Below are 26,664 nucleotides of genomic sequence, written 5' to 3'. Positions count from 1 at the left end.
GCAGCAGCTGTGCTCTGCCAGGGGTGTTGAGGGTGTTTTTTTTCGGACCTAACCGCCTTCGCCACCTTCTTCTCAGGGGTCTCCAAAACAAGCTGCAGCCTTCGCAGAGGCAACACAAAGGCCATTAGCTGTCGTTGATGCAACCGGAGTGAGCAGTAGTCTTGTTCAGTTCAAAGTGAATGTATAAGACGGCAAATTGAAAGATTAGCCACTTCAACCCATGGTGGAGCAGATGAAACGGGTAGAAGAGTCAGTCACCAACACAGCATCAGTTACAAATGAGGCATGCGACATCATCATCTCACAGGCAGAGCAGTGATGTTCAAAGAATGACCACCTTATTACTACTAAACTAGTTGACAGCTCTTTGTTATTTTTGAGCAGCTACAGGATTTTTATCACCGTAGTCATTGAAAAGTTCGCTCAGCATGGTATGCATTTGTAATCTGATTGTATCAGGTTACTTTTCTAATGCTTATGGTGGACGTTATGGTGAATCAGAGGCTTGGGGTGAAACTCACTGCTGCTGAACTGTTTAATCCTGTGAAGAGTGACTGATATCAGACCATTAAATGTGCATTATCGCTCGCTATAAGCATCATAGATGTGGGTCAGTCGTGGCCAATTACGCCTACTACGTTATATAAGTGAAAGCAAAGTTTAAAAGCAACACGTAAAACTACATGGAATGTTATATTCTGAACACAAACAAAACTACTTCTTTAGGTTTAGGCAACAAAACCACTTAGTTAAGTTAAGGGATGAACATCTCATTTTAGCTTAACTACATACTGTATATATATTCTACTTATAACTTCCTTTCAAAAGCGGAAGTCAAACTTAACGCTTATGAACACAAAGACAACTACACGTTGCTGGTTTCACATGGGATGTGAACCCCTGTCTCCTGCCCCTGGGTGAAAGACGTATATTTTGTGTCCCACGATTAGCCCCGCTGTTAAATAAAAATCTCCCCAAATGCAATAAACTCGCTATCTCTACTTTAAGCAGCAAGAGTAGGGGCCGAGCGAGGATTATCGATCAAACAGACACTGCCACCATTTAGCAGTCTGTTATGGGTTATTGGTCGTACGAACGCGCCGTTGGTGGAAACGAAGGCTACGCTGCCGGTCTTGCTTCCTATCTATTACAACAAAGTTCAGTGAACACGTAGAGACAACAGATTATGGCGTGTATTGGGGGTGGTCCCGGGGGACAAACGTCAGTAGCAAATATCGGATCAAATTCACGGTTTATTGATGTATGTAACGTTAAGTTTATGCCTAGATGCTTTGGGTTTTTACTAGTTTTATTATGATTTCGTAAGTAAAACTGAACCTGTTTTAATGTGGCAACAACTAATAGTGTTTGCTACTTAAGCAATTAACTAACATTAGGGACATCAATAATCTCCGCCAATTTCATATAATGATAATAACTGTCAATAATGTCGACATTTTCTACACATATCCATTACATATCTAACAGATATTCAAATATATTCCAACTTGTGTATTTATTTTAGGATGAATATGTGAATGTCATTTTTGGCTAATGTTGACAGACCTACAGTACATAGCACAATTGTATTCGCAAAATTTGATCTCTGTACACTTAGCTTGTTAGTCAAATTATATATTTTTGAATTTCCAGATGAGTTTGGTAAACTGGTTGGTAAGAAAAAGAAAGGCTGATGGTTGTCATGATGAAGCTGAGGTTAGTTGGATAAAATTAAGGAGTAGTATTTGATTTCATTGTTGTGAAGTACTTTACTTCCTGTATTCTATTATTAGACAGGATGACAGGTATTATAGGTGCGACAGTAAAGTGTGGAAAGAGAGGTGAGAGGAGGACAGGAGCGAGGAGGAGGAGGAGAGGCAAGAAGTCTTGAAGCATTTGTTTAAACATAATTCCACATCTATAACTGTACAAATGTGTCTACTTCTACTACTACTTCTTGTGTCAGCCGACACGCTAAATATCTTCTGGTGGCGCAAAAAAAAAACTCAAACTCATGCACTTCAGCAATGCTCTTGGAAAAAATCCTAGGGAAAACACTGCCTTCAGCGTGCTAGCAGTGTTTTTATGACAATCACATTGCCTCATTTTATCTACAGTAGTCCTGCAGTGTCTTGTAGTCATGAGGAGTCAAAATATGAATTACTGCTTTTGGAGGGATATGAAGGATTATGTTAAATGTTCTGGTCTTGCATCGGTCCAAAGTAGTTGTTGGCACACCATTTTTTTCCACCTGAAACCACCATTGATCAAAATGGCCATTCAAATGAGTTTATAGGGTAGAGTATAAAGTAAAGCTGCTGTCTAAACTGCTGCTTTTTCGCAACAGATCGCAGCTGTTGGCAGCTGGGGAGTGAATGAACAGCGACCTGCCAGACAGAGTAAGCAGCACCTACCGTATATAGCCTGTTCCCTTGAGAGCTATTGTGGCTTAGAATGTTTCTCATAGTGCAACCATGTTTACTGCGGTTGCTTCATTTTTGTCTGTCATGGATGGCTGGGGACATGCTCTCATATCTTGACTGGTGTTTAATTCATCTTCAACTATACCTTTAAGTTAAACTGCCACCAGTACTTTTTAATTGCATATTCATAGAGATTTTTCTCACTCTGTTGCCTCTCGACACTACACTGGAGTAAGTGTGGCAGCAACAGTGTATAATCAATAGCTTCACCTTTGATTTTGACACCCAATAGTAAAAACTGGCTGGCAGAACTAACGTGAGAGACTTCTCATTATCATCAGCACTTAATTTTAGCTCTGCTATGACCATGATGAATGGGAACAAATGTAATGGCTCTCTCAATAAACAATTACTTATCTAAATTCAGCTCTTGTTTTAGGTTAATGGTTACATGGCAAGTTACAAAAAAACACATTAGAGGAATCAAATGGGGGCAACAAAATAAAAAATCTGATTCTGACTGAAAGACAGCATTAAACATACAGTACAACCAGAGGGATGAACCCCTAACACTATATTTTGTTTATGAAGAAACCCTTGACAACTTACCTCAATAGTGAACTGTTTTCTCTTGAGCTTAAAGGCCAGGTCCTTGTGGTCGGGGAGTTTACTCGCCAGACAGTTGAGGTGAGGAACTTGGCGTACATGTAGCAGACCTGTAAAGGACAGTGAGAGTAGATTAAAACTGAATTGGCTGAACAGAGCATAACAAACTAGAGTAAAAGTACAAGCAAGATATTACAGTCTTATCCACAATGTGCATGTTTGATGTTAAACTGTGTCAATAAAAAACAACCTAGACAAAGTTGTGTGCTTCCTTTTGCGTAAAAAGTGTAAAATCTTGATAAATAGTGCAACTTAAAGAGGATCAGGTATTTTCTTTTCTCTGTCCAAAGTTTTCTCACGCTGATTTCATACATGGATGATTAATCGTTTGTTGATTTACACATTTAAATGTGGCAACTGCTAAAAAAGAAATCCAGATTTTTGTACATTTCAAATAACTTTTGTAACAACCGGAGTCGAACAACAAGGGAGTCATTTTTGTCTGCTTGATATCTAACAAAAAGTTTTATTTTTTTGTTTTTATTTGATGTAAGCGTGACAGTCAGCATCTTAAAAGGACGCTTTCAAGTATATACCTTCTGATTCCAAAATGCTGGATTTTTAAAGTTTTTAAAAATGCAAAACTCAATGTTACATTTTCCTTATTTGATTTGAAGTAAACTACGCTCGTCTACTTGAGTGAATGGAGTGAATGTAGCAGGACAGTCATTAACAAACCAGTATTTTTCAGACATCTTCATCTATACTAAGCATCGTAGTTACAGTAGGTGACCAGAAACTACAAACATGGTGGTATTGCAGTGAAATACAATCTATCTATCTAATTATCAGATATCATTTCTATTTCAGCATTCCTACTCTCTTCTTTTTTCCCTCAAGGCTGGAGCACGGGTGTACTGTAAATGAACAATTAAAGGACACATTAGTGGGACAGAAAGCGAACATAGAAGCGGAGTATTTTTTACTCTTCGTTTCTCTTTTCCTGTCACCGCGAAGTTACATTTTCATAAAACTGGAAAAGTACTGTAGAAGTGGGTTAGTATAAATGAGCGTGAGAGAGAAAAGAAGAGATCGAGGGAGTAATGGAGAAAGGGAGACAGACAGAGAAAGTGGGGGATGGTGGGTTCTCTCCTCTGTGCACTTGGGTGATTTCCCCTTGCCTGATTTGCAGTGACAGGCTTCCCAGCATGCTTTGAGCAGCCCTGAACTGCTGCCGCAAACACGCACGCACACGCATCCGCACGCACTCTCACACTCGCACCAGATGCGTTTGCACTCATGAACACACATCAAAACAATCATGCACATAAATGTATTTCATAACCCAACCAGAATGTCTCTGGCTGGTTAAACAAGAGGGCAAATATATTCTTGAACAAGAAATTCAAATAATATTAATTGCAAATTCCAAAGAACATTTTTGTACTACATAATTATTTTAAAAAATGATGCACTACAACGCTCATAATGTTGACTGGGTTTACATGCCACCTGCCTTTACAATGCAGAGGAATGTGATCACTATGGGATGTGTTATCTAAATAAAACATGCTGCTGGATGAAACCAAAATTTGCCATTGAATGTTTTTACTCCTCATCCCTTCATCTGTCACAACCGGGGCTGTATAACCCGAAGGAGAGGAGGGAGGGTGGGGGGGGGGGGAATGAGAGGAAAAGCGCAAGAGTGAGTCGGAGAGTTCGAAAGGCACGGCTAAAAATACCCGACTCGCTTAAACTGACCTTTATGCGCGAAGAGTGTGATAGAAAAGAAGGAAGCAAACGGGAGAAAGAGGGAATGGTAAAACCGTAAAGGAAAAGTGATGGTGAGGACTGAGAGAGTAGAGACAAACTATGCTTCCCCCCCCCCTCCCTATTTTTCGTTTCCATCACTCCCATCGTCCCTTACTGGTGTCCTCTTTCCCTATACTGAAAGCCTTGCCCTCCATTTATTAGCAGAGCATGCTGGCCATGGAGACATTGAGCGAGGGATGGAGAGATACAGGCAGAGAGGACGAGAGTGATGGTGAGAATATCGATTCCCCAGTGTTGGTCTGCTCTGCTCCAGAGCCTCAGGGGTATGGGACTGGGAATGGAGAGGGGGCGAGGCGAGAGGGAGAGAGGCTCTGCTGGAGGGAGGAGCGGGGGGGAGGCAGGGATGGAGGGGTGAGGGTGCGAGGGAGAGGGGGTACAGCGTGGCAGCTGAATCCCCCCCGGCCTGTCTACTGAGGAGCACGTCTGATTGAGCAGCAGCACACTAACGCGCGCTGACAGCCTGGCCTGCAAGGGGGCTGCCCTGCCTCCATCCACAGCCCAGCCCCAGCCTTAATGCACTGCTTGTGTGCATGTGTGTGTATCTGATGGAAAAGAGACAGAAAGATAAGCGAGTGTGTGTGTGTGTGTGTTCTTACCATGGTAATCTTTGTAGAGTGGGTTGGTCTCTCTCTCAGAGCCTTTGAATGATTCCAGGGCTATGGCATTGTCACATAGCCTGGTTATGCTGCCCATTAGAGCTCTGTCCTGTAGGGTCGAGAGAGGGAGAGAGAGAGAGAGGGAGAAACATGAGCAGGTAATTAAAAGCCTCCTGACGGGCCATCAGTGTTGCAATTAAATTAGGTCATCATGTCCCGTGGCCAGGTCATTTCTGCCCATGGCTTAGGTGAGGGTGATGAGGTATGGAGGGGAAAGAGCCCTGATAGGGGTTACACAGGTGATGTTGGGGCAGGCAAGTGGACATACACCTTACATCCGGCATACATCTACTAAAGTTGCGTGGGAAAAGTCAACTTATTTTACTTCATCAAACAACATTTTTTTTTTTACAAAAAGGCTCACAGTTGGTGCACACTGTCAAACCTGCACACAGCAGGGGAGGATAGAGGGGAAGTGGGAGAAAGCAGCAGAGGCTTGATGGGGAGAGCTCCCCCTACTGGTTAGGTCACTGACTTGACAACAAAGGGGACACGTCCGGGGCGAATACAGTAGATAGAAAGAATGAAGGAGAAGTATACAAAAGGGTGGAGGCTGGAGGGTAAAGGGAGAGGAGGGGAGAGAGAGAAAGAGGGACACTGGGATGGAGGGAAAGAGGGAGTGCTGCATTATTAATCCCTTTGCCTCTTGAATCATTCACGTCCTTCTCTCTGTGTTGGCTGCCACCGCCTAATGCAGTTTTCATGCCTTCATGTCTTTTCCCCACTCTTTCTTCTTCCTTTTCATTTTTGTCCTACTTTTAAAGTATGCATATCCCACCAGTCAGGACCGCCAGCACTTACGGGGTATCTGAGGTCACCCAAATGCAGCAATTAAAGCCAGTGTAAGAGTTTGGCTACGACAAATTATTCAAAACACTAATGGTACAGTATGGCCAATAGGGTCTGTACGAGAGAGGGGGGTCTGCTAAAACTTTATCTGTGCTGTTCTGTCTAGGACATAATAATAGTGTTTACTGAAATACAAAGATGAGGCTCCTCGGCAAAGACTAAGTTTCAAAGTCAGATGAATCCAAAGTGTCCACACAGAGCTGCTCAGTACAGTGGCAGGAGGGCAGGATGACGTCAGAAAAAGACATGCACGTGCTCCACAGCTCCTTGAGTTCTAGGAGGTTACATATTTTTTAAAATCTTATTTATAATTCATAAGGGACTCAAACAAGAGTCACTTCAGTTCAGCAATGAAAGTCTATGCTGGCTCAATTAGCTCTGATTCCCTGAGTGTAAATCCTCTGAACACCCTGAGCATCAGCTGACCATCACTGACTGACAGGTCACAGGGAGAGCCCAACGGTCATTTACTTTGCAGTATCTTAACTTGACCGGGTCTCTTCATGTGACCAGTTACTGATCAAACCCAATTTCATCACAGTTTTTTGGCTCAATGGATTTTGTTTGGCTGTATGGCTTTCTGTGCTTGTGTTTGAAAATGTGTGTATGGTGTGTGCAGAATCTATCCAAAATCTAATACATCACTCTGAGGGAGGCAGAAGCTTTTCTGTCTGTCTAATGTCTTGGGAGAGAAGAGTCTATATATGACACAACATAAATGCACATCACTTCCAGGGCTAGAAATGGAAGCAGGAGAGTCTCTAAAAAAATGTGATTTCAAATGGGAACACAGACACAGTTTCAACTGTCATGACAGTTGTAGTTATCAAGCAGATGATATGGTTACATGCCCTGGTTTAAAACTTGTGATGTAAACATACTAAAAAATACAATTTCATGGTTAAAAGTAGTAGATCACTCCAGCCATGACACCAAATCGGGCCAGGGGCGTAAAGTGGGAGGGCCAATGGCCCCTTCCCCACTTCCTACCCCCCTACAAGACCTATTGAAAGAGGCTGGGATGCGGGTCTTGAGCTATTGGGTATGACACATGCGCAGTATAACTGGGTAACAGTGTCGGCAAATGCAGACTGCGCATGTGCTGTACCCCAATAATTTGATGTGATGATGACACGTGACATATCCTCTTTTCACCGTCCATACCCCCGTACTTTCTGTGCCATTGCTCGTACCACACCCATCTTCAAACTCGCACCCATCTACAAAATGCTGTTCAAATTTGTTATTTCACGAATAATTAAAACTGTTCGGAAATATAAAATATTTTGTGACAAATTAATTATTTTATTTGTAATCATTTTGTTTTTTTGCTTTACAAATGAGAGGATTGTCTGCTTTCCTTTGTCATATGTGACGGTAAATGAAATGAGTATATTAGAGGGACAACTCAGGTTAGACGGTTTGGAGACAAAGCAAGAGAGGTTAGGTTGAGATTTTTTGGACATGTGCAAAAGGAGAGATGCTGGGTATATTGGGACAAGGATGCTGAAGATGGAGCTGCCAGGGAAGAGGAAAAGAGGAACGCCGAAGTGGAGGTTTATCGGTGTTTATATAGGTGAGGGAGGACATGCAGGTGGTTGTCGCAGCAGAGGAAGATGCAGAGAACAGAAAGAGATGGAAACAGATGATCTACTGTGCTGACCCCTAACAGGAGCAGCCAAAAGAAGAAGAAGAAGAAGAAGGTGATGGAATATGTTTAGGTTTTGGACTGTTGGCTGTCGCTTTTGGCTCTGGGAAGTTATCATGGCCGTTTTTCATGAATTTTTAGAAAATAATCAGCAGATTAATTGATAATGTAAATAATCATTAGTTGCAGCCCTGAATTTAAATAACGAAAAGTAAAAAAAAAAAAAAAAAGGTCAATTGAATATTGATGTCTGATTCCTGTAGAGGATTGATGGTTAACAAAAAGAACCTGCATGGGGGGGTTTGTAGCTACACTACAGTACTAAACAACTCTGCCTGACCAGTCTAAATATTTGCATAGGTCAGGAGGACACCACTCAGCCTGAGCAGCAGGTGCGGTGTATATGGATGCATTTTAGGAAAGACTGTGTGTTTTGTATTTGTGTGTGTTTACTTGTGGGGATGGGGATGGTGGCAGGAGATAGTATGATGGAGGAGGACCAGGCTAATTAATGTTTCAGATGGACTGTGGCACTGGGCTGCTGTGAGGAGGCTTTCAGTGAGTTACTCAACTTCCCAAGCTGCTCAATAATGGATAGACAGTCCAGCTCGGTCTCGACCAGTTAGCCCACCGCTACTAGTCTAGACAGTCTTCCAAAGGCCACCGTCCGTTAACTAAGATAAATTATCGAAGCAAAGGCAAGAAGCTCTGCGAACAAGTCAGCTCCTAAAACACCAGACACACTGTTGTCATTAAATTAAAATGAGCACACCTTGATGACCTCAGCTGATCAATTAGAATATCTATTTATGACAACAACACCAAGTGTGATTAAACTAATCATAAGGTCATTTCATAGATGCCCATCTTTAACAGCCTCTCATTACCTCCATGTTGGCTTGGTCACCCAACACCTGATTCAGTCCAAAATGTCCCCCTCTCCTCTTCTTCCCCCGCTCATTCACTTCACTCCCCAGGGTGGAGGAAGGGAGGAGGGGACAGATTAAGGGTTTGGAGGCCAGGCCAGAGAGGGACAGGGGGACCGCTCCCACCACAGCTGACATCTGCTAGTTAGCCACTCTACCTTTCTTGACTAGGCCAAGGCCGCTGTGCAGTGAGCACATAGGCTTGGAGCCAGAGCATGTTGTGACAACACAGCTGTTCTGAAAGTTAAGCACCGACCTATATCTTTGTATAAAGGATCCGAGACAATGCAGCTTTACATGCTGTCGTGAATGAGGACTGTAAGGAAGTAAGGTGTTTTAAGTGTAAGCGAGATTAAAACGTTTGAGCAGAAAGTCTCAGATGGCTTTTCTGGTGAGTGTGCTTCTATGGTCGACTGTCTGGGGGAGGGCTGTGGTTTGCCATATGCCTCAGCAGATGACTCCACCTTCACACTGAGAGGCCAGACTGTACACAGACGCATGCACGCGGACTCATACCCCCTCCAAACACACACATACACACAAACACAAACACACAGCCAGAGACACACACACAACTACAAGGAGGGATAGTTGTAGAGTTGAAGAGAATAAAATGCATACACAGGCAAACACTCTCATTGTGTGACAACTTCAAGTAATTAAAAGCCCCAAACAAACAAACATAGATTTAGAGGCCTTTGAATGAAGTGTGTGCACTCGAATGGGTTTGCTGGGGGAGCGATGCGAGAGGAAGAGGCCCCCGCGCTGGCCTGAGTCATACCAGGGTGACACCGGACCACGGGGTCAAGAGGAGGCCCCACTACAAAAGACTTCAAACTTTGTTCCCCATTAATGAAAAAGACAAAGAAAAAGCACATGGGCCAAACATCAACCCACGCACAAAAAAATCCTAACCGTTTATTATCTGTAAATTCAACTTTAGCACACTATTTATCCCTCTGGCGGCAATTGGAGGTAAATGGTTTAGGTCACAACGGAGGAGCAAAGACAAAGAGGTGAAGAAAGCAGAATAAAGCTGCAGTTATGACTTGTAAAGCTTGCCTGATATACTTGCAGTACCACACATGTCATAAACTAATGACAAACTGTTCTCAACTAGTTAAAACTAGCATTAAAAAAGTGTAAATATCAGGTCAGCAGGTAATTGCTAACCAGCTAAGTTGCATTCTGATGCTTATGAACTGTGTTGAGTTGTTCTCACGTGTCAAACATCGTCTTTATTACCTGGATGAGATGTGAAGGCACAGTAACTACTGCGACTGACAGCGATGACCTCAGCAAAGCACGCAGTCCATAGAGAAAGGTAGTGAGGGCGTGGCCATTTCTGGGGTTGTCATGGCAACACAGGTCATCACCCCACAGAGCCGAGCCGAGAGAGTGGAGCCCAATTCGCAGGATGTTGCGGGAATTTGACTATAAGAAAGAACAAGCGAGAAGGAGGGGTCAGGAATACTAAAAAATATGCAATTTTCTACAGAAGCACACACACACACATACTAATGCAGTAATACAGTTTTATTTGATTTCAAGTTCTCCCAGTGCATCTGATTAACAGATTGCTGTTATTTGGATTATTTTGGAAAGGTGCCGCTTTGGGTCGTATTCCCAAACTCCGGGAGAGAGCGACTGGACAGTCTGCTCACCAGCACAGACGATCGGAACACAGTGCCCAAACGTGACTGGACACAACTGCCCAATCACAGAGGCCATCTGACACACGCACAATGGACCTGTCAGACAGGCTTCCAATATGGCCGCCACCCAGAAACCCCAGCACATTCTTGGCACAACAGCGATGCTCTGCAGCCAAGGGGGCCTGGGTAAGGGTGGAGTGCCTTCCCTTGAAACCCCCCCCACCCAGCCACCCACCCCACCACAAGAGATCAACAGTAACCCACTCTCACCAAGACGGAGAAAAAGTGGCCAAACAGTGGCGGGATATATATCACCGAAACTGAGAGAATGGAGGAGCCTGTCCAAACTGTGAGAGGTTTTTAACCTTTACTACAATTGCCTTTTATTTGGGGGTTTCTTCAGCATGGCTCCTGATGACTGAGGTGAGAGCCAAGAGTGATTAACAAAGCTCTGGCCTAAAATCTGCTCACTTTTTCCTTTTTTTTCTCCAACCTCTCCTCTCTTTTATCCCTCCCCCTCTATTATCTCAACCCTCCCAAAATCTCCTCTACTCCACTCCCCATCGCTTCCTCTCACAACAGTATGACCTAAGCTTCGTTTGGATCTGGATCAGAATCACAGGCATCTAAGAAAAATAAACCCCATTGTTTCTGGGAGTTTTTCACAGTTGGCTCATAGTTTCCTAACTCTCGCACCGGACTCTACATTCATCCTCCTCTACGCCATTCAACATCAGTGCTGCATCTCTATACCTTATTGCGTATTAGTGCTGTGTGTGTGTGTGTGTGTCTTTGTCATTATTAGCTATGCCCTTTCTTTGTTTAACAGGCTATGCCTACGCAGGTCTTGGGGGCCACAGAATTTGAATTCTATTTCTATGTCTGCAGCCCAGCAGGGGGGTCTGTGGTAACACGACTGTTGCTGTGGCATCAAGAGAAGAGGCCAAACTTAACTCCTATAGTTTAGCCTATAGAAAAATCAGGGAACAGTGCCAGTTGAGTCCAGCCAAGGACTAGAGGCCAGCCATATAGACTACAGCCAGCCTGGGACCACAAACTAATCACCAGCCAATCTCTGCGGAGACTCACAGTCCTGCTGCCGCCCCTGTCCCATTCATCTCAGAAGACTCCAAAGAATATGCTCTGGGAGATTAATCTCCTCGCTCTAATCTGTTATTTACATAACAGTTCATATGAAATCTGCTTCTTGTTAACAGTCCATGATCGCAGATTAACAAATAAACATATAAACGCACACACTGACTATCACCCATACTGGGAATTCTTGTGCCAGCGCCCATGTCGCTCTGTGCCGGTCTGCATTCCTGGACTGTGCCAACAGCATGTCAGGCGGCCACACTGCTTTAATGATGTCAGCAGTTAATCTGGCGTGAGTGACAGCGCTCGGGGAGGGAGGGTGGGGGGTACTGGAGGTAAATCCTGCGTGTGAGTGACAGGGGGAGAGGTGGCTCCAGGTGACGAGCAGAGGGGTCACTGAAAGTAGGTGAATAAGGCGTGGGAGGTGTGCACACACACACACACACACACTCATACTGTATATACACATATATACAGGCACATCACAGTGTTAAGAGGATTACACTGGGGTCTGTGGGAAACAGACGGGGCCATGGATGTTTCTGGCATTCTGTAGAGGACTGGTGATTATTACAAAGATGTATGTCAAAGGTAAGACACACACAGCTGGGACACACAGGTGAGGCCAACCCGAGCAGGTGACAGAGAGGTAAACAGACTCGACTGAAGTGGTGGTTGAAACGTGACAGAAGAGCTTGGGGTCACAGATGCAAATCTAGGATGTATCTCTCTTTTAGAAATGCTCCTCTAATGCATATCACACGTAATCATTTAAATGCACAATAGCTTGACTTGGTTCATCGTAACTAACGCAGCTACAATGAGACATATGTCACATGAACATGTTAGCAGCTGCAAGTCAAAGAGTTTAACGACCTTTAACGACATTTAGAGAATGAAAAGAAAAAATGCACACCTGTGTTGCATCACTGCTAGAGGCAGCTTGCTGCATGCCTTTTGCATTTCAGCAATGTTTTCTGTCAATCAGAGAGCCAGACATGATTAAACCTGATCTGACTTTTTCACTCCAGATACAATACCTGGGCTTTCGGTATCGGCCGATACCGTGTACCGATCCGATACCAATGACAAAGACCAAAGACCATATCAGGCTTGACTTAAACATTGCTTTCCTAACTTTGTAAATAAAAATGTAACAAATGAGCACATAAATATAAATTTTCTGAAATGTTATTTAATATTAAAATAATAAATTGTACACCAGGGATTTGGTAAAAAAATCAAAATGAACAAGAATTACAATTCAAGTGTAAACCTTTTTAATGCAGCAACAAATCAGTCAAAACTTAAAGAGGAATTGAAATTCCAGTATATAATGTATATAATTTATAAACATAGAATTGAACCGAACAGATCGCCCCCATTGGCACCCGATTGAACAGCCCGATATCTGATCCAGTATCGCTGCATCCCTAGATTTGTTATGTTTGATTAAATTGGACTGATGCTGGTGCAATTTGTTACTAATATAGTCTTATTAATAAACCAAACTGAAGCCATTTTTAGCACTCCACTCTCACTCAAGGGGTTGAGGGTTGAAGCAGTGATAACTCATAACATGAAGAGATTGGTGGCCTGAAGTGCCCGCCATTTAAGCTGCAAATGTACTCATACATAGAGTCACAGTGTGATGGCTGTTTGGTGAAAGCATGTGTTGGTTTGCTTAAAGTGGTAGTTGCAGAAAATATGTGTCAAAACCGCTCTGAATTCAGGCTGAGAGAAACAAATGCAAAGCAGTCATTCACTTCTGGTTCTTACCATGGGAGCTGCTACATCGAAGCCCTCTCTGTTTATGACCTCTTGAAGTGACTTCAGCAACGCAGAGTAGGACTCAAGCATGGTACTGAGAAGAGCACAGGACAGAGGAGAGAGTGGACATAGTGGAGGAGACAACCAGAAAGAGAACACACAAAAGGGGTTACTCAGGACGTGTAAAATGTAATTGAAACCATTTTGATAAAACTGGGCCAAGCCTTTCACCGCAGTAGCTTAATCCTCTATGACTGCAGCATGTTCCTCCTGACTGTGCTTTTCTGGAGCCACTGAAGCAGACAGATGATCCATATCAAGAGATCCAATTAATTTATTTGGTTGATTAAATTACAACATGACTGGTTCTCTGTCAGCTCCCTGAGGATCTGATTGTGCCGAGACAGACAGACAAACAGACAGATGAGACGTGCGTATGCACAAACAGACACACAACAAAGACAATAAGTGAGGAGGAGGGGGGGGGAATTAATGGGCTGATATCTAAAATTAACAGGGAACAGCATTTTGGTGTTTAATCAGGGGTAAGATGTGCACTATTGACAAAGGCCATACAGTACCATCAGAGCAACATTTAGCAACAGTGAAGGGATGGGCTACAGCTGAGCCTATAGGATGGCCAATAGGAATGTTAACCCCATCTTTTTACACAGGTCCCTCAACTTAAGAACACCCCACCATTGTAATGACCACTCTGCAGTGAGTCACAGTGGGTTGCTTCGTCAGTTGTCAATTCGACCTGCGGGCTACAAAAGCTGATAAACATAGATTGGTCACACGCCAATAGCCCTGCATAAAGAACAGTAATACACACTCGTGTTGATTACACTTGCGCCAAGTACATCCATGTACTCTATTTCAGTTATTCAGCCCAACAATGGTGCCTCCTGACCCCGCTGGGGCTAATGATAGAGCTGGCTTGGTGAAAGAGGGACACCTACCCTCCTTGGCCTCTCTGCCCATGCCCCTGCTCTGAGGTAGGGGGCTGGGATGGTTTGACACGCAGTTGAGCAGGAGGTTGCCTCCGGTTGGCAGCCATTGTGTGGGACGGCATTGTGTTTTAGCTACCCCTACTGAGCACCCCTCATTCAGGTACCAAAAAGGTCTAGGTGCTTAGCTACAGGGGCTAGTGCGTCTGCTAATTAGGATCATACACGGGGAAGCTTCTTTATCTCGGCGTTCCTCTTTCAGTGAGGGAAGAAAGGAGGAGAGAAGGGGGATGCTTGGTCTTAAACAACAGGATCTGTATCACCTAGAGAGCAATTTGTGCCAATTATGCCTTCAAGTGAAACGGAGCAATTTAACAGCTAGGGTATCAACATGGGGCTGTGGACACGTGCAAGGGGGAGTAGCCTGCTTAGGAGTTTGTGTGGTACATGTGCGTGTGTAATATGCTGCATGTGTGTGTGTGTGTGTGTGTGTGCGTGTGTATATATGTGTCAGTATTGGGGCGGGGCTGGGGGCACAATGGTGCGGTGCAGGTGTAGTTTCCTGCTGTCAAAGTGTCTAAGATCTATAACCCATTCATGGCGCCACTCAGTACTGCCATGTCACTCTTACTCACTACACTGCCACACAACACCGCAAACCATCAACGGAGAGGATATTTTATTTGTTCCCTATTAATAGGCATTTTACGTTCTGAGCTGATATTTAGTAAAATAGCGACTGCTATTTGTGTGCTGTACTTTAAACTGAACATCCACAACATTTAATGTGTTTGCATGGGCGCTCGGTAAACAGTCTCTGTTTGCTGAAATAAAGGAAGAGGGATTCTTTAAAGCCTCCTCCACATCCTCTGTGCTCCAGATTGCTGTATTTACCCAGTGTGTGTGTGCGTGTGTGTGTCTACGTGTGCCCTTGTGTGTTCAACAGCACTCTCCGAGTAAAGAGTCTGCATGACCTCTGAACCCTAAATACACTCAACGCAGGAGAAATCAAACAGACGCTGAGCAAACAAGACCCTTATTTGAATAGACATACACAACCTTTCCAAGAGGCTGCATGTCTTAGGCCAATGGCAAGCTACTCAGAGTAGAGGATGGACCCAGCTGGTGTTTGACTGATTTGTATCAGCTGTTTAAAGCGTATAATATACTGAGCTTTTAAAATTAATATCAATAAAAAAAATACTGTTTTGTTGACATTTCATTTAAATTATATGATTAAAACTGTGGATGTTTTTTTCAGATTTTTAAGCAATTCAATATATCTTAGTGACTATGTATAAAAAACTAATAAAGTCTACTGTACTTTATTAGAGCTGAAAAAATGAATTTATTAATTAGCTGATCTACAGAAAATTAATCAGCAGCTTTTTCAATAACTTTTTAATCGTTTCAGTCATTTTCCAAGCAGATATGTCACACATTAACTAGGGCTGCACAATGAATTGAAATTTTATCGAAATCGCAATATGACCTACTGCAATTTTCAAATCACAGGAGGCGCAATATTTGTTAAAGACGAGATGTGTGTCATAATACCATTTTAAATTAAATATTGTCATGCTGCAGAGATGTCCTGGCCTACACATCATATTCTACAGATTTAAGAAAACATCTTTGTTTGGTACAGATCCCCGCAAAAAAAATCACACCATCATCCTTTCAATATGTTTTTCCAATGAAAATGAGAATAATTATGTAAAAATTATCATTCCCTCTAATATCTCAAATCATATCGTAATTACAATATCAGTCAAAATAATCACAATTAAATATTTTTTCTAAATCATTCAACCCAAACATTAACTGGTTCCAGCTTCTGAAATGTGAGGATTTCCTCTTTTTCTGTTTTATATCAAAGTAAATTGAATATGTTTGCTTTTTGGACTGTTCGTCGCCCAAAATAAAACATCTGAATATATTAACTTGTTTCTCCTGTGATGGGCTTTTTTTTCTTTTACTATTTCTAACATTTTATAGACAAAACAATCAAGAAATGTAATGAGTTTAATTGATAATGAGAAGAATCTCTAGTTGCGGCTCTATAGTTTATTTGATTCCTATAAATGAGTATCCCAAACAAAAGGGGCTCTACTTGATACTGAAGAGTGCTAAATCTAGAGTTTCTTCCTCTCAGGTTGACTTTCCTCTAAAGCACATGCTGGATGCAGGGCTTATATACAGTATACGCTCTTTAAATTATGTTGGTCAGTCTGCATTGTTGGTTTACCTGTATTCTGTGAACGGTGCCATGTTTGCTTACTTGTGTTCTGTTTAAGATGTCTCATTTGTGTAACTGTGTTTTGTGGCTGATGTCGTGTTTGTGTGCCTGTGCTCTGCAGATGGTGTCTCATTGGTTTCCATGCGTTCTGTGGATGATGTCTTGTCGTTTTACCTGTGTGTGGGTGACGACTGGGCGGGATGTTCTGGGAGGTAGAAGAGGTGGCACTTGGCTGCCTGGCGAATTTCTGGCTCCATCGTCTTGGAGACGTCATAGTAGTGCCCGAACCGGGATGACGATGCCAGGGCACTCTGAGGAGGTCAACAGGTCAAACTCAATGAACGCTAAAGACCTTTAATTAAAGAGCTATTCATTTTCTTTTCATTAATTCGTCTGACGCTGCTGCTTGCTTTAAACTTCTTACAACAAATGATGTGCATTTAACTAATTTCCGATAAGAATAAAGCAAAAAATAATCTCATTTGTCTTTCTAATATGTTAAATGAGTGTGCTTCACAATACTATGGTAATGCAATTGCATTGTTTATGGGTCATTCCTCAACATTCCTACAGCAGAGAAGTTAAATAACCACTACGACCACGCTCTTAATCATTTCTTCACATAAATGTCCACTTCTGGCTGTGAAAGCAAACGTGTCGGGGACGCAGGGGAAGGCGGATGTTTTCCTGCAGCTGAAAGAGAGAGTTTTAGCTCTTCTCTCCCGGTGAAACCAGGGATTCCATTGTTAGAGGGGCCCTTAATCTACTCCTAATCTGGATTAGGGCCCCCGGTGTGTCCCTCTCCTGGCGGGACGAGGGGGTCAGCAGGGCAGGGGGGGGTCAGGGGCTCATCTTCTCTTTGTGAGCTAGGCAACCCGCTTAGCGTTCCATCCCTGCCCTGACGGCCTCACCTTTGATCTGATGTCTTCATCGGGAGAGCGACACAGCGGGCCATGCCAGGAGAGGTGTGTGTAAGGGGAAAGTAAGCGTTGACTCTGGGGGTGAATTTGGGATGCAAATCCTCTGGTTGGGGCTTACTAGTGGTTTGTAAAGACGATTTTACAGGGGAAGGGGGAGAGATGAGGAAAGGACACAGATATAAAGAAGTTTCCAGGGAGAGAGAAAGAGGGAGAGGATCCCCAGGGACACACTGTGTGCTGTTAATCCACATAGCGATATGGATTATAGACTGAAGGGGGGAGACTGCAGAGAACTAGAAGGGGAGGGTCACTTCTCCTCAAAGCGGAAGAAAGAGTGTAGGGCTGCCGACCCTAGCAGGGGGAAAGGCAGGGATTTGGGGGAAGACAGAGGCGCAGGTCTGGGTCACAGGGTTGAGCGAGCAGACATGTCAATGCACAGGCTGCAAAGTACTCTTGTTTCCCAGGCTAAGCAGGGGTGCAGGCGTGTGTGTATGTGTGTATATGTGAGTTTGGGGACCAGTGAAAAGCCTACCTATTGCCAGCTAAGTGTGAGTAATCTGGTCCAGCTCTGAAAGGAGAGTCTGAGGCCTCATTCACTCCACAAAGGAGTTTAGAAGCTGATGGATTTAGTGGTAGAGACAATTGCCAAACCACTAAGACCAGAGAGCCAGTGCTGTGCTTTCTCATACAATCATTAACACTTTTAATAAAAGTAGCATGATTACAAAGTTACCTAAACTTATACTGTACATTCTAGTCCAAATATGCTGCAATCATTATAATAACAGACAATATAAACTGTCATGTGATCACCTGGTTACCTGTACTTTTGGAAGATTCTGATAGCGCCAGGCGATCTTCATGGCGTCCAAACTGTCCTGAGGTTCACATGACAGCCTGGGCTGCTCCACTGGTTTGTGGATAGCAACATCGTCCAGGATGGGAGCAGGGAGTTCCTGCACAAAATGATACAATGAGTATAATAAATTAAAATGTGTGAATTGTGAATGAATGGTCAAGAGACATTTTAAATTATCCTTATTGGTGTGTAATAGCAAATGACTTGTCACAGTATGACAAGACAGCACAGTCTTATCTATCAGTGCATAATGTACATTAGGGCTGACCCCTCTTAGTCGTTAGCCGACTAATTGGTCGTTTTGGTCTTAGTCTACTAAGATTTCTTTAGTTGATTAATAATTTGTTATACTTTTTGCATGCTGAATGACTTATTTCCAAGAAACCTATGAGCACATCTGTGGTAAACACAAGATTTAAAGTGATGCTTTTGGTGGATTCTTTGTGGAGAAACTCAGTTTCACAGGTCTGTTGATTAAATCAATTAATCGATTAGTTGACAAAATCTTATGAGTGTTAGTCGACTAAGAATTTCTTTAGGCAAGGACAGCCCTAATGTACATGCACTAAAGTGTCAGCTTTCGACAGCAACCTAAATTCTTTAATCTAAACAAAAAGCAAACTTGGTTTCTTTAATTCTGTTGAAGCAATTGAGAAAACCCAGATAGAACTGTGAGATTGCTCCTGGAGAATCCTGATTTCGTTGTCGCATATAAACCAAACTAGATTTCTATGTTTTTATTTACAAGAGCACATGTGCATGACAAAGTCTTCACACAGGCAAAGTATTGCTGTGGCAGCAGTGCGGCGGGATCAATTATCCTTATAGCAATGTGTTCTTGTATCACACATATTTAGATCCAAAGTCTGACTAAAAACTGGAACTGAAATAAGTCCGTCAGTTTCTAACGCTGAACAGTAGACTACTTGTAAAATTCAAAGTGATGCGCACAATAAGAAAAAAAGTCTGAGCTCTCTCATAACAGAGCCAGTTCTTTCAATGTGCAACCAGAAAAAAAATTCCAACAAAATGGAAACAAATCTCGCTCCTTGGTTCAAAAACATGGTATGGTGGGTGGGAAATGTGACCGATTAGCCGATGTAAGTAAACGTGGCTTTTAAAGTGCATGTGAACACGTTCTCAAATTTCCTGCTTTAACTTGATGTCTTCCAATAAGCTTGTTTCTTGTGTCCATGTTAACGTAATGCATAAAGTACAACCGTAGCATCTGAAGATTAGCATACTGTGAATGTAGCTGTGAAAACACTAAATGATGTGATATATCCCCACTGGGAGTCCCCGTCTCCTAATAAGCCTTTGATATGTAAAGAGAGGGTGAGGCTGTGACCCCTCCCACTATCAATCAGTGGGAGAGAGGCCCTCCTCCTGTATGCTGGGTGGCAGTCAGCTTCTGGGGCTACGGTCCTCTTCACAGAGTGATGCATCGGGAAACATTTCAACAATGCCACAACCATGCCACCCTCGACCTCTCAGATACCCCCGCTGACCCTGACACATCTTGGGTAAAGCTGTGCGCCTATAATAGCCCACTAAATCATGGTCTGACCAGTTCAGTGGGAGTTGATTGCTATATTGTGACAAAGAAAATACTTCTACAAGTATTTCCAACATCTTCTGATGACTAAAAGGTAAACAAAAGTTTTTCAAAAGATGTCTTTTTGACAGTACAACAGTTGCACAGGGACGATGTTAAAGTAGACATATTGAGGCCATCCTTGCTTCTTTGTGGATGGTTTGTCAAGACTTGTAGCTCAGAAAAAAAAAAATTATACCTCGCAGTACAACAAATTTCCTTCCTGACAGCTTATAGAATAGACGCCGGGACATCCACTCATACCTGTAAGATGTCATCTGGGTTATCTTGAGCTGCCGCCACGAAAAGTTCATGTCGACACACCACTCCTTCTGCCAGGAAGTACTTTAAGATCATACGAGAGTAGCTATCATATCGGTCCTCCTCTGAAAAAGACACAAAAGACAGGAGCAATCAGAGTTTGAGTGCGAGTGGAAAACCAGAAGTTTATGACCACATCACAGTCGCTAACTGTAATTGATGTAAGGACCACATTCGGGCTACCTTTTGTAGGGGACAGATGAAGTGGCAATCGACATGGCACAGAAACATAGGTGTTACTGAGCTGACATGTTCAGCTCACTTGTTAAGGTCTTCACAGTATTCCTGTCCACTTTCACCTATCATATCTCCGACCAGCAGCGGAGGTGAGAGGGAGACACCTGTCTCAAGCATTCACCTGACACCTCCCCCGTGAACACAAAGGTACTCCAGCTGTCAAGACGACTGACAAGAGGAGGCAGAAAGCAGGAGAAGATAGTGCCTGTCCTCAAAATGCTTCCCGACATCTGGTTCACTTGAATCTCTCCACTTTTTGTGTGAATTCTGATGGCAGTGGCATCCTTTCATTATTATCTTTCTACTGTCAATCACATCAGGTGTATTTATTATCATAAAAGTAGGTTAAAAGGCATATAAAAGTTACACGAGAGACTTTTAAACACAAGTGGAGAGGGTGATTCTCAGCTTGGAGCGATGGCATTACAGTCTCATTTAGAGGAGCATCTCAAGCATTAAATGGACAGGCAGCGACAGCAAACCCACTTTCCCAAAGGTATGCCTTTCTCCATGCACACAAAGCGGCCACCCGGTCATTCCACACCCCAAACCCACAAGCATCATCACCGTGAAACCCCCTCCTCCTAGCAGGGCACATAACTCTACCCAGCATGCTGCTGCTGCTTCCTGTCACAATCATCATTTTGTAAAGATTTCATAGGCCTCTCCACACAATGACAAACAGTGGGCACAAGGACAAAGGCAGCAGTGACAGTTTAAGGTAATGGGCATATACAGCTGACAGCTTGGGAATGACATCCTGACGTGTCATCCTCAAACATCCGGAGAATTCCCCCCTCCCACGTTCCCGGTCTATGTCCTCACCTACGGACTTAGGATGGCACAGGAAATTCCATGGCTCTTCAATTTGTTGTCGGTGGGGCTCCCTGTTCTCTTATTGATGGGTTTCTAGGTCAGCAGGCCTTTGTGGCTTTCAGCAGGCCCCACAAAGACTCCCAGATGGGCCCTCTCAAGATGGGGCCTATTGTGGCTGTGTTTCTATGGGAGCCTTACAAATGGAACCTCCAGGAGTCATTAGGCTGTTGAGGCGGGGGGTAAGGGAGGGGGAGGGAGGTGGCGGGGTATACGAGCAACAGGGGGTGGGGGGACGGTCATATCTTTGAGGTAGATCAGTCACTCTGGACAGTCATGGGATGATTTTTTCCTTCCTTTTTTTTGCGGATTCTGACTAAGGTTTGATAAAGGGGGGGGGAAACGCCTCGGCTTCATTTGCCTCCAAACAGGGGAGAGGAAGTGCGAGAGTCCTGAATCATATCTGCTAAAGCCGCAGGGGGAGGAGACGAAATATCTAGGTCAGGGTGTTTTCCCTCTTGTATGAATCTTTGGTCTATATAATTTATTTTTGAGCAGCTCAAATTAATTTAAGCCATATGGCAGGTAAACAAAATAAAGACACTTAGTGAAAAAGACCTTGAGCTTTAAAATAACTGAATCACCGTTGTGAATACTGCCACATAGGAACTGCACTAATTAAAATAGCTGAATCACCACTGCTACAGTATTAGGTTACCGTTAAATGCCAATTAGCAGCATCTGTCGAGCCCCATATAGCTACCATATATGTCTGACATATCTCTATTGTTCAGCTTCAACTTGTGACTGTTGTTCCTCTTTATCAATTCAGTTTGTTGGTGTTCGAGGCACATGGATTTTTGAGATTGTTTACCCATGACACATAAAAACTGCCTAAAACAGATAACTTGACCTCTTAGGAGCTTTTAGGTGTCTAAGCCTCTCACATGCAGAAGTTACAGCTGAAAAATCCTGCTTATTATCTTATCCCTGTTCTTATTGTTGCAGTTTTTACCTGCTTTTACAATCTTTTTTTGTATTCTGTATTTGGTTCACCATCTGAACTCTCAAGTTCCTGTTGTTATCCATTTAGAAAAAAAATCAAGCAGGTGCTTTCAGATAAGTATTTGGGGGTAATGATAGGCCGTCTGCTGTCCTGGATGGACCACACTGAATCTGTCTGCAAAAGGACAAAACAAAGAATTTATATTCTCCGCCGCCTTCGGTCTTTCGGGGTGAGTAGACAAATTCTTCTTCTGTTCTTTACTGCTGTGTTGTACAGTATTGTAATACTACACGGAACAAATGTCTGTCCACCACTTTAAAGTCAAAACTGCTCCATCAAATGAAAATCTGCTTAAAGATTGTAGGTCAACCCCTTGAGAAACTTTATGAATGAACCATAATAACATAGTAAGGCTCGCTAACAATATCGTCTCTGACCACAACCAGGTCCTGAGCAGTGAATACAAATTGTTGCCATCGAATCAGAGATACAGGGTTCCACAACTTAATATGTTAGACTGAAGCACTCTTTTGTGCACCAGTCAATCCTAAAATTAAATATGGAGCCGAATCGCACATCGGCTGAAGGGTCTTGAATATATTGTTTGCGGTGATTGTAATGGTATGTTAAATGTGTTTATTACACGGCTTTGTTAAATACTCAATTCTGATTGGTCAATCACGACATTCTACGGTCTGTTATTTCTTTATAGCAGACCGCTGCAATGTATAACAGACCGTTGCTATGGCTGTAGTTCTTCTTCAGTAATTAGCCGTGTAATAAGCAGGATAATGTTCAGCTATAGCGGGTCATTTTTGTGAAACAAACCCCTTCAGGGCGATGCAAGACCCCGCCGCATCGCCCTGTCAGGGTTTATTTCACTACAATGATCGGCTCGCTGTACAATATCCCTTGCGTATCCTTGTTTCCCGTCTTCAATTTTTGTCTTTGCAGATGTTGCAAATGGATCTGCTGAGATGCAAGAAAAATGTCAGACTTGATTTGACAATAAAGTAATGTCATCATCATCATTGCATGTATAGTACCAGCACTTTTGATGTATTTAGGTGTTTTATTATCTTTTTATTGTGTTAACGTTTTATGTTTTTGTGCTGCCATGCTGCCAAAGAATTTCCTCTAGTGGGACAAATAAAGATCTGAACTAATTGTCATGATATCCTACCTCTACAGAGGTGTTTGTAATTGCGATTAAGTAACTTCAGAGATGATGTCTTTTCATTGCATGTTGCTATACATTCTCACTGCAGTTATATAAAATAAGTTGTACTTTCTAACTATTAGGCCTACTTAGTTTGTCAGAGTAATATTTGTGATGAACTACTTCTAAAATATTTGTTATAGTATTCTATAGGGGCGTGACGATCCATCGATCTGGATCGATATCTCAATTTAACGATCAACGATCCACTATATCGATGCAAAGTGAAAACATCGATCATCATCTTTAAGATACTCCTGTATTTTGAAATTCTTAACAGATAATTAAAAAGAATAGATTGTTTTTCATTTAAATGTCTGGAAAAGCCCAGTAATAAAATTGTCAAATCACATTTTAGTTTTTTTTTTTTTTTTAGATGATCGTGTTAAAAAGGCATATGATATCATCTCATATCAATCGTAGACCCCTGAATTGAATCGAATCTAAATCATATCGTGGCAGACTTTGTGATATCGGCAAATATCATATCGTTGTCCAAAGAATCTATATAATATCTAATCATGATGAAACTAGGGATTCACACCCCGAGTCTTCTACATAAATACTAAAAATATGCTCAAATCTAAGATAATTCATATTCAAAGTGCACTTTAAAGCTTTGAAATGCATGTAAAACAATTAGGCCATATTTAATAGTAATTATTACGGGTGCATTATAAGGGAAAACACATTCACTTAAACTAACAGAATGAAACCGTACATGGTCAACATAATAAGCGCTGGGAAGCTTTGTTCCTTCCATTACAAAAACACAAGAGATGAGAGATCTCCAGACAGCAGCCATACTGAGCTGATCCCCCTCCAGTTGACAAATCAGGACGGACAGCTCAAGACACTTCAAAGGCAGACGACGACCAGTCTGATAATTTTATGTCTGTGTCTCACAAACAGGCCATCACGGCTAAAGGGGCAGACTGTAGGAGACGACTGCCTGAAACAAACACAAACAAACACACACTCCAAACTCCCCCCGTCCCACCCACACACACACACACACACACACACACACACACACACACACACACAACAAAATAGACAGCACAGTGTGCACACACACACACACACACCGCTCTTTCAGAGACAAACACAAGAGAGCTCACACACGCATTTCACCTTTACTGTGTCTCTCATTACCAGATGAAACCAACCGTACGTTGATTCCCAAAATGCAAGGGAAGAACGCATTAGTGTATAATCACTGACTCCTGCATCGATTGGGGGGGTGAATTAAAGGGCAAAGCAATATCATCAGTTGGTATAGGCCTTTGCTACACACAAATTACAGCTTCAAGGGGAAACAAGAATACCTTAACCTTACTGTCTACCAGTGCATATAGCCTAGCCTATGATGAATGATAATAACAATAATAACACAGTGGAAGACATTTATGCGCCTAGAAAACCCACTTGCTTTGAATGTACTTCCGAAAACTTCTATAACACATCTGCAGATGAGCGTATCCATTAAGGATCAGAGTGGATGTGTGAACACCTGGGATTCTAACTAGAGACCCTCAGGTCATTAGTCTATTTGCTATTCTGCTAGACGGTGACACGCTAACCACAAAGAGCCCGAGTACAGACAGTATCATTAGCTACTGAAGGGCTACTGAATTCAGCTTTGGGGGTACATTTGAATTTTGGCTATACATGAATATATAATATATGTACTTCAGCGATGTGTTAATGCAGTCATTCAATATATATATACTGTATATATACAATATTTGACTTAGAGAGTTGCCGAAAAGCTGAAGGCCATTATGAACCAGAAAAGAGTAGCCTTTATGCATCTTCCTGGCTTAAAGTATTTAAAGGAACAGTGTGCGGGATGTAGTAACATCTAGTGGTAAGGTTGCAGATTGAAACCTCTCCCGTGTGCCAAGCGGGTAGGAGAACTGCGGTGGCCGACAAGAATACACGAATTTCCAGAGCCAGTTGTTGTACGAGTAGCGTAGGTCATTTGGAGAATAGCAGAGCCAGTGCGTAGAGTGTGTGTGTAGGTGTCAAGTGAGTGGTGAAGCAAGAGAGAGAGAGAGAGCAGTGGCGAATTTGTGAGCAAACAAGTGAGCTAGTGGAGCAGAGGGCAGAGTTAGCTCTGTGAATATCAAGTGAATGATCAGTGGAAGTGCAGAAATAAATGCTGCAGCTCCTCAAGACCAACAGTGGTTTCCTGTGCCTTGTTTCCCGGCGGCTGAGTGGAGTGACGGGGGGTTACCTCCAGAGCGAGTAACGTTATCGACTCCGGCTCAACGAGGAAAAGTTAAAACAGTGGTTTGTTCGTTCTGGGCTACTGTAGAAACATGGCGACTGGCTCCGTGAAGAGAGAACCCGCTCCCTATGTAGATATAAACGGCTCATTCTGAGGTAACGAAAACAACGATTCTTATTTTCAGGTGATTATACACTAAAGAAAACATACTTATCAATATCATATTCTATTTCTGCCAATTGATACCCCTAAATGTTACACACTGTTCCTTTAATATTGTATATGATGTAAACTGTATTTCAATGCACTGACGTCAATCAAGGCATCTTCTATTGACAGTAGTTCATTAGTTGCAACTTTTTCTTCCATGGCTCCATTCAGAGCAAATAAAAGGACATAGCTTCAGGTATTAAAACATCTCTTTACGAACTGTAATTACCACATCAAACTTGCTCATGAAGCCTAAAGACAAAAAGGCTTGTACTGTGTGTACTATGGAGTCACGTGCACTCTATTCACCACAGACTGTGTAACATGTGTCTCGTGTATTATTTTGTACAAGTTCCTCTCATTTATAAATGGCTATAACTCAAGACTTTGGTGTCTGATGACAATTTAACAAAGCATTAGCAAAATGACTCACCAGAAGATATGGTTATAGTATCTGCTAATATAATAGTATTAATGCTATTAGGTATCTAGTTAAATGTGTACTTGAACATCCTGGAAAGTAGCCCATCCTCAGTGGGGACCTTATGCTGCATTAGTGAGAGCAACACAAAAGTCTAACCAATGAAGTCATTACACAT

The 26,664-nt window shown here is 42.6% G+C and overlaps 1 protein-coding gene across 2 annotated transcripts in view; it reads right to left on the bottom strand.

Annotated features, from left to right (window-relative positions):
• elp4 (elongator acetyltransferase complex subunit 4) overlaps positions 1 to 26,664 on the bottom strand; it is a 64,099-nt gene that overhangs the window by 34,489 nt on the left and 2,946 nt on the right. For both annotated transcript variants that reach the window (XR_005203770.1, XM_037747923.1), the window contains exons 3-9: positions 20,291 to 20,412; positions 18,395 to 18,529; positions 16,828 to 16,964; positions 13,474 to 13,558; positions 10,187 to 10,375; positions 5,459 to 5,567; positions 3,033 to 3,139 (exon numbers count right to left, since the gene is read on the bottom strand). Coding sequence is in view for 1 of the 2 variants with exons in the window: in XM_037747923.1 (XP_037603851.1) it covers positions 3,033 to 3,139; positions 5,459 to 5,567; positions 10,187 to 10,375; positions 13,474 to 13,558; positions 16,828 to 16,964; positions 18,395 to 18,529; positions 20,291 to 20,412 (884 nt within the window). In the remaining variant the exon portion in view is untranslated. The remainder of the gene's footprint in view (positions 1 to 3,032; positions 3,140 to 5,458; positions 5,568 to 10,186; positions 10,376 to 13,473; positions 13,559 to 16,827; positions 16,965 to 18,394; positions 18,530 to 20,290; positions 20,413 to 26,664) is intronic.

This window comes from Sebastes umbrosus, chromosome 2 (genome assembly GCF_015220745.1).
Source record: "Sebastes umbrosus isolate fSebUmb1 chromosome 2, fSebUmb1.pri, whole genome shotgun sequence".
NCBI classification, from domain to species: domain Eukaryota; kingdom Metazoa; phylum Chordata; class Actinopteri; order Perciformes; family Sebastidae; genus Sebastes; species Sebastes umbrosus.
The sequence above is the reverse complement of the archived record's forward strand: the minus strand, read 5'-3'. Positions and strand labels throughout refer to the sequence as shown.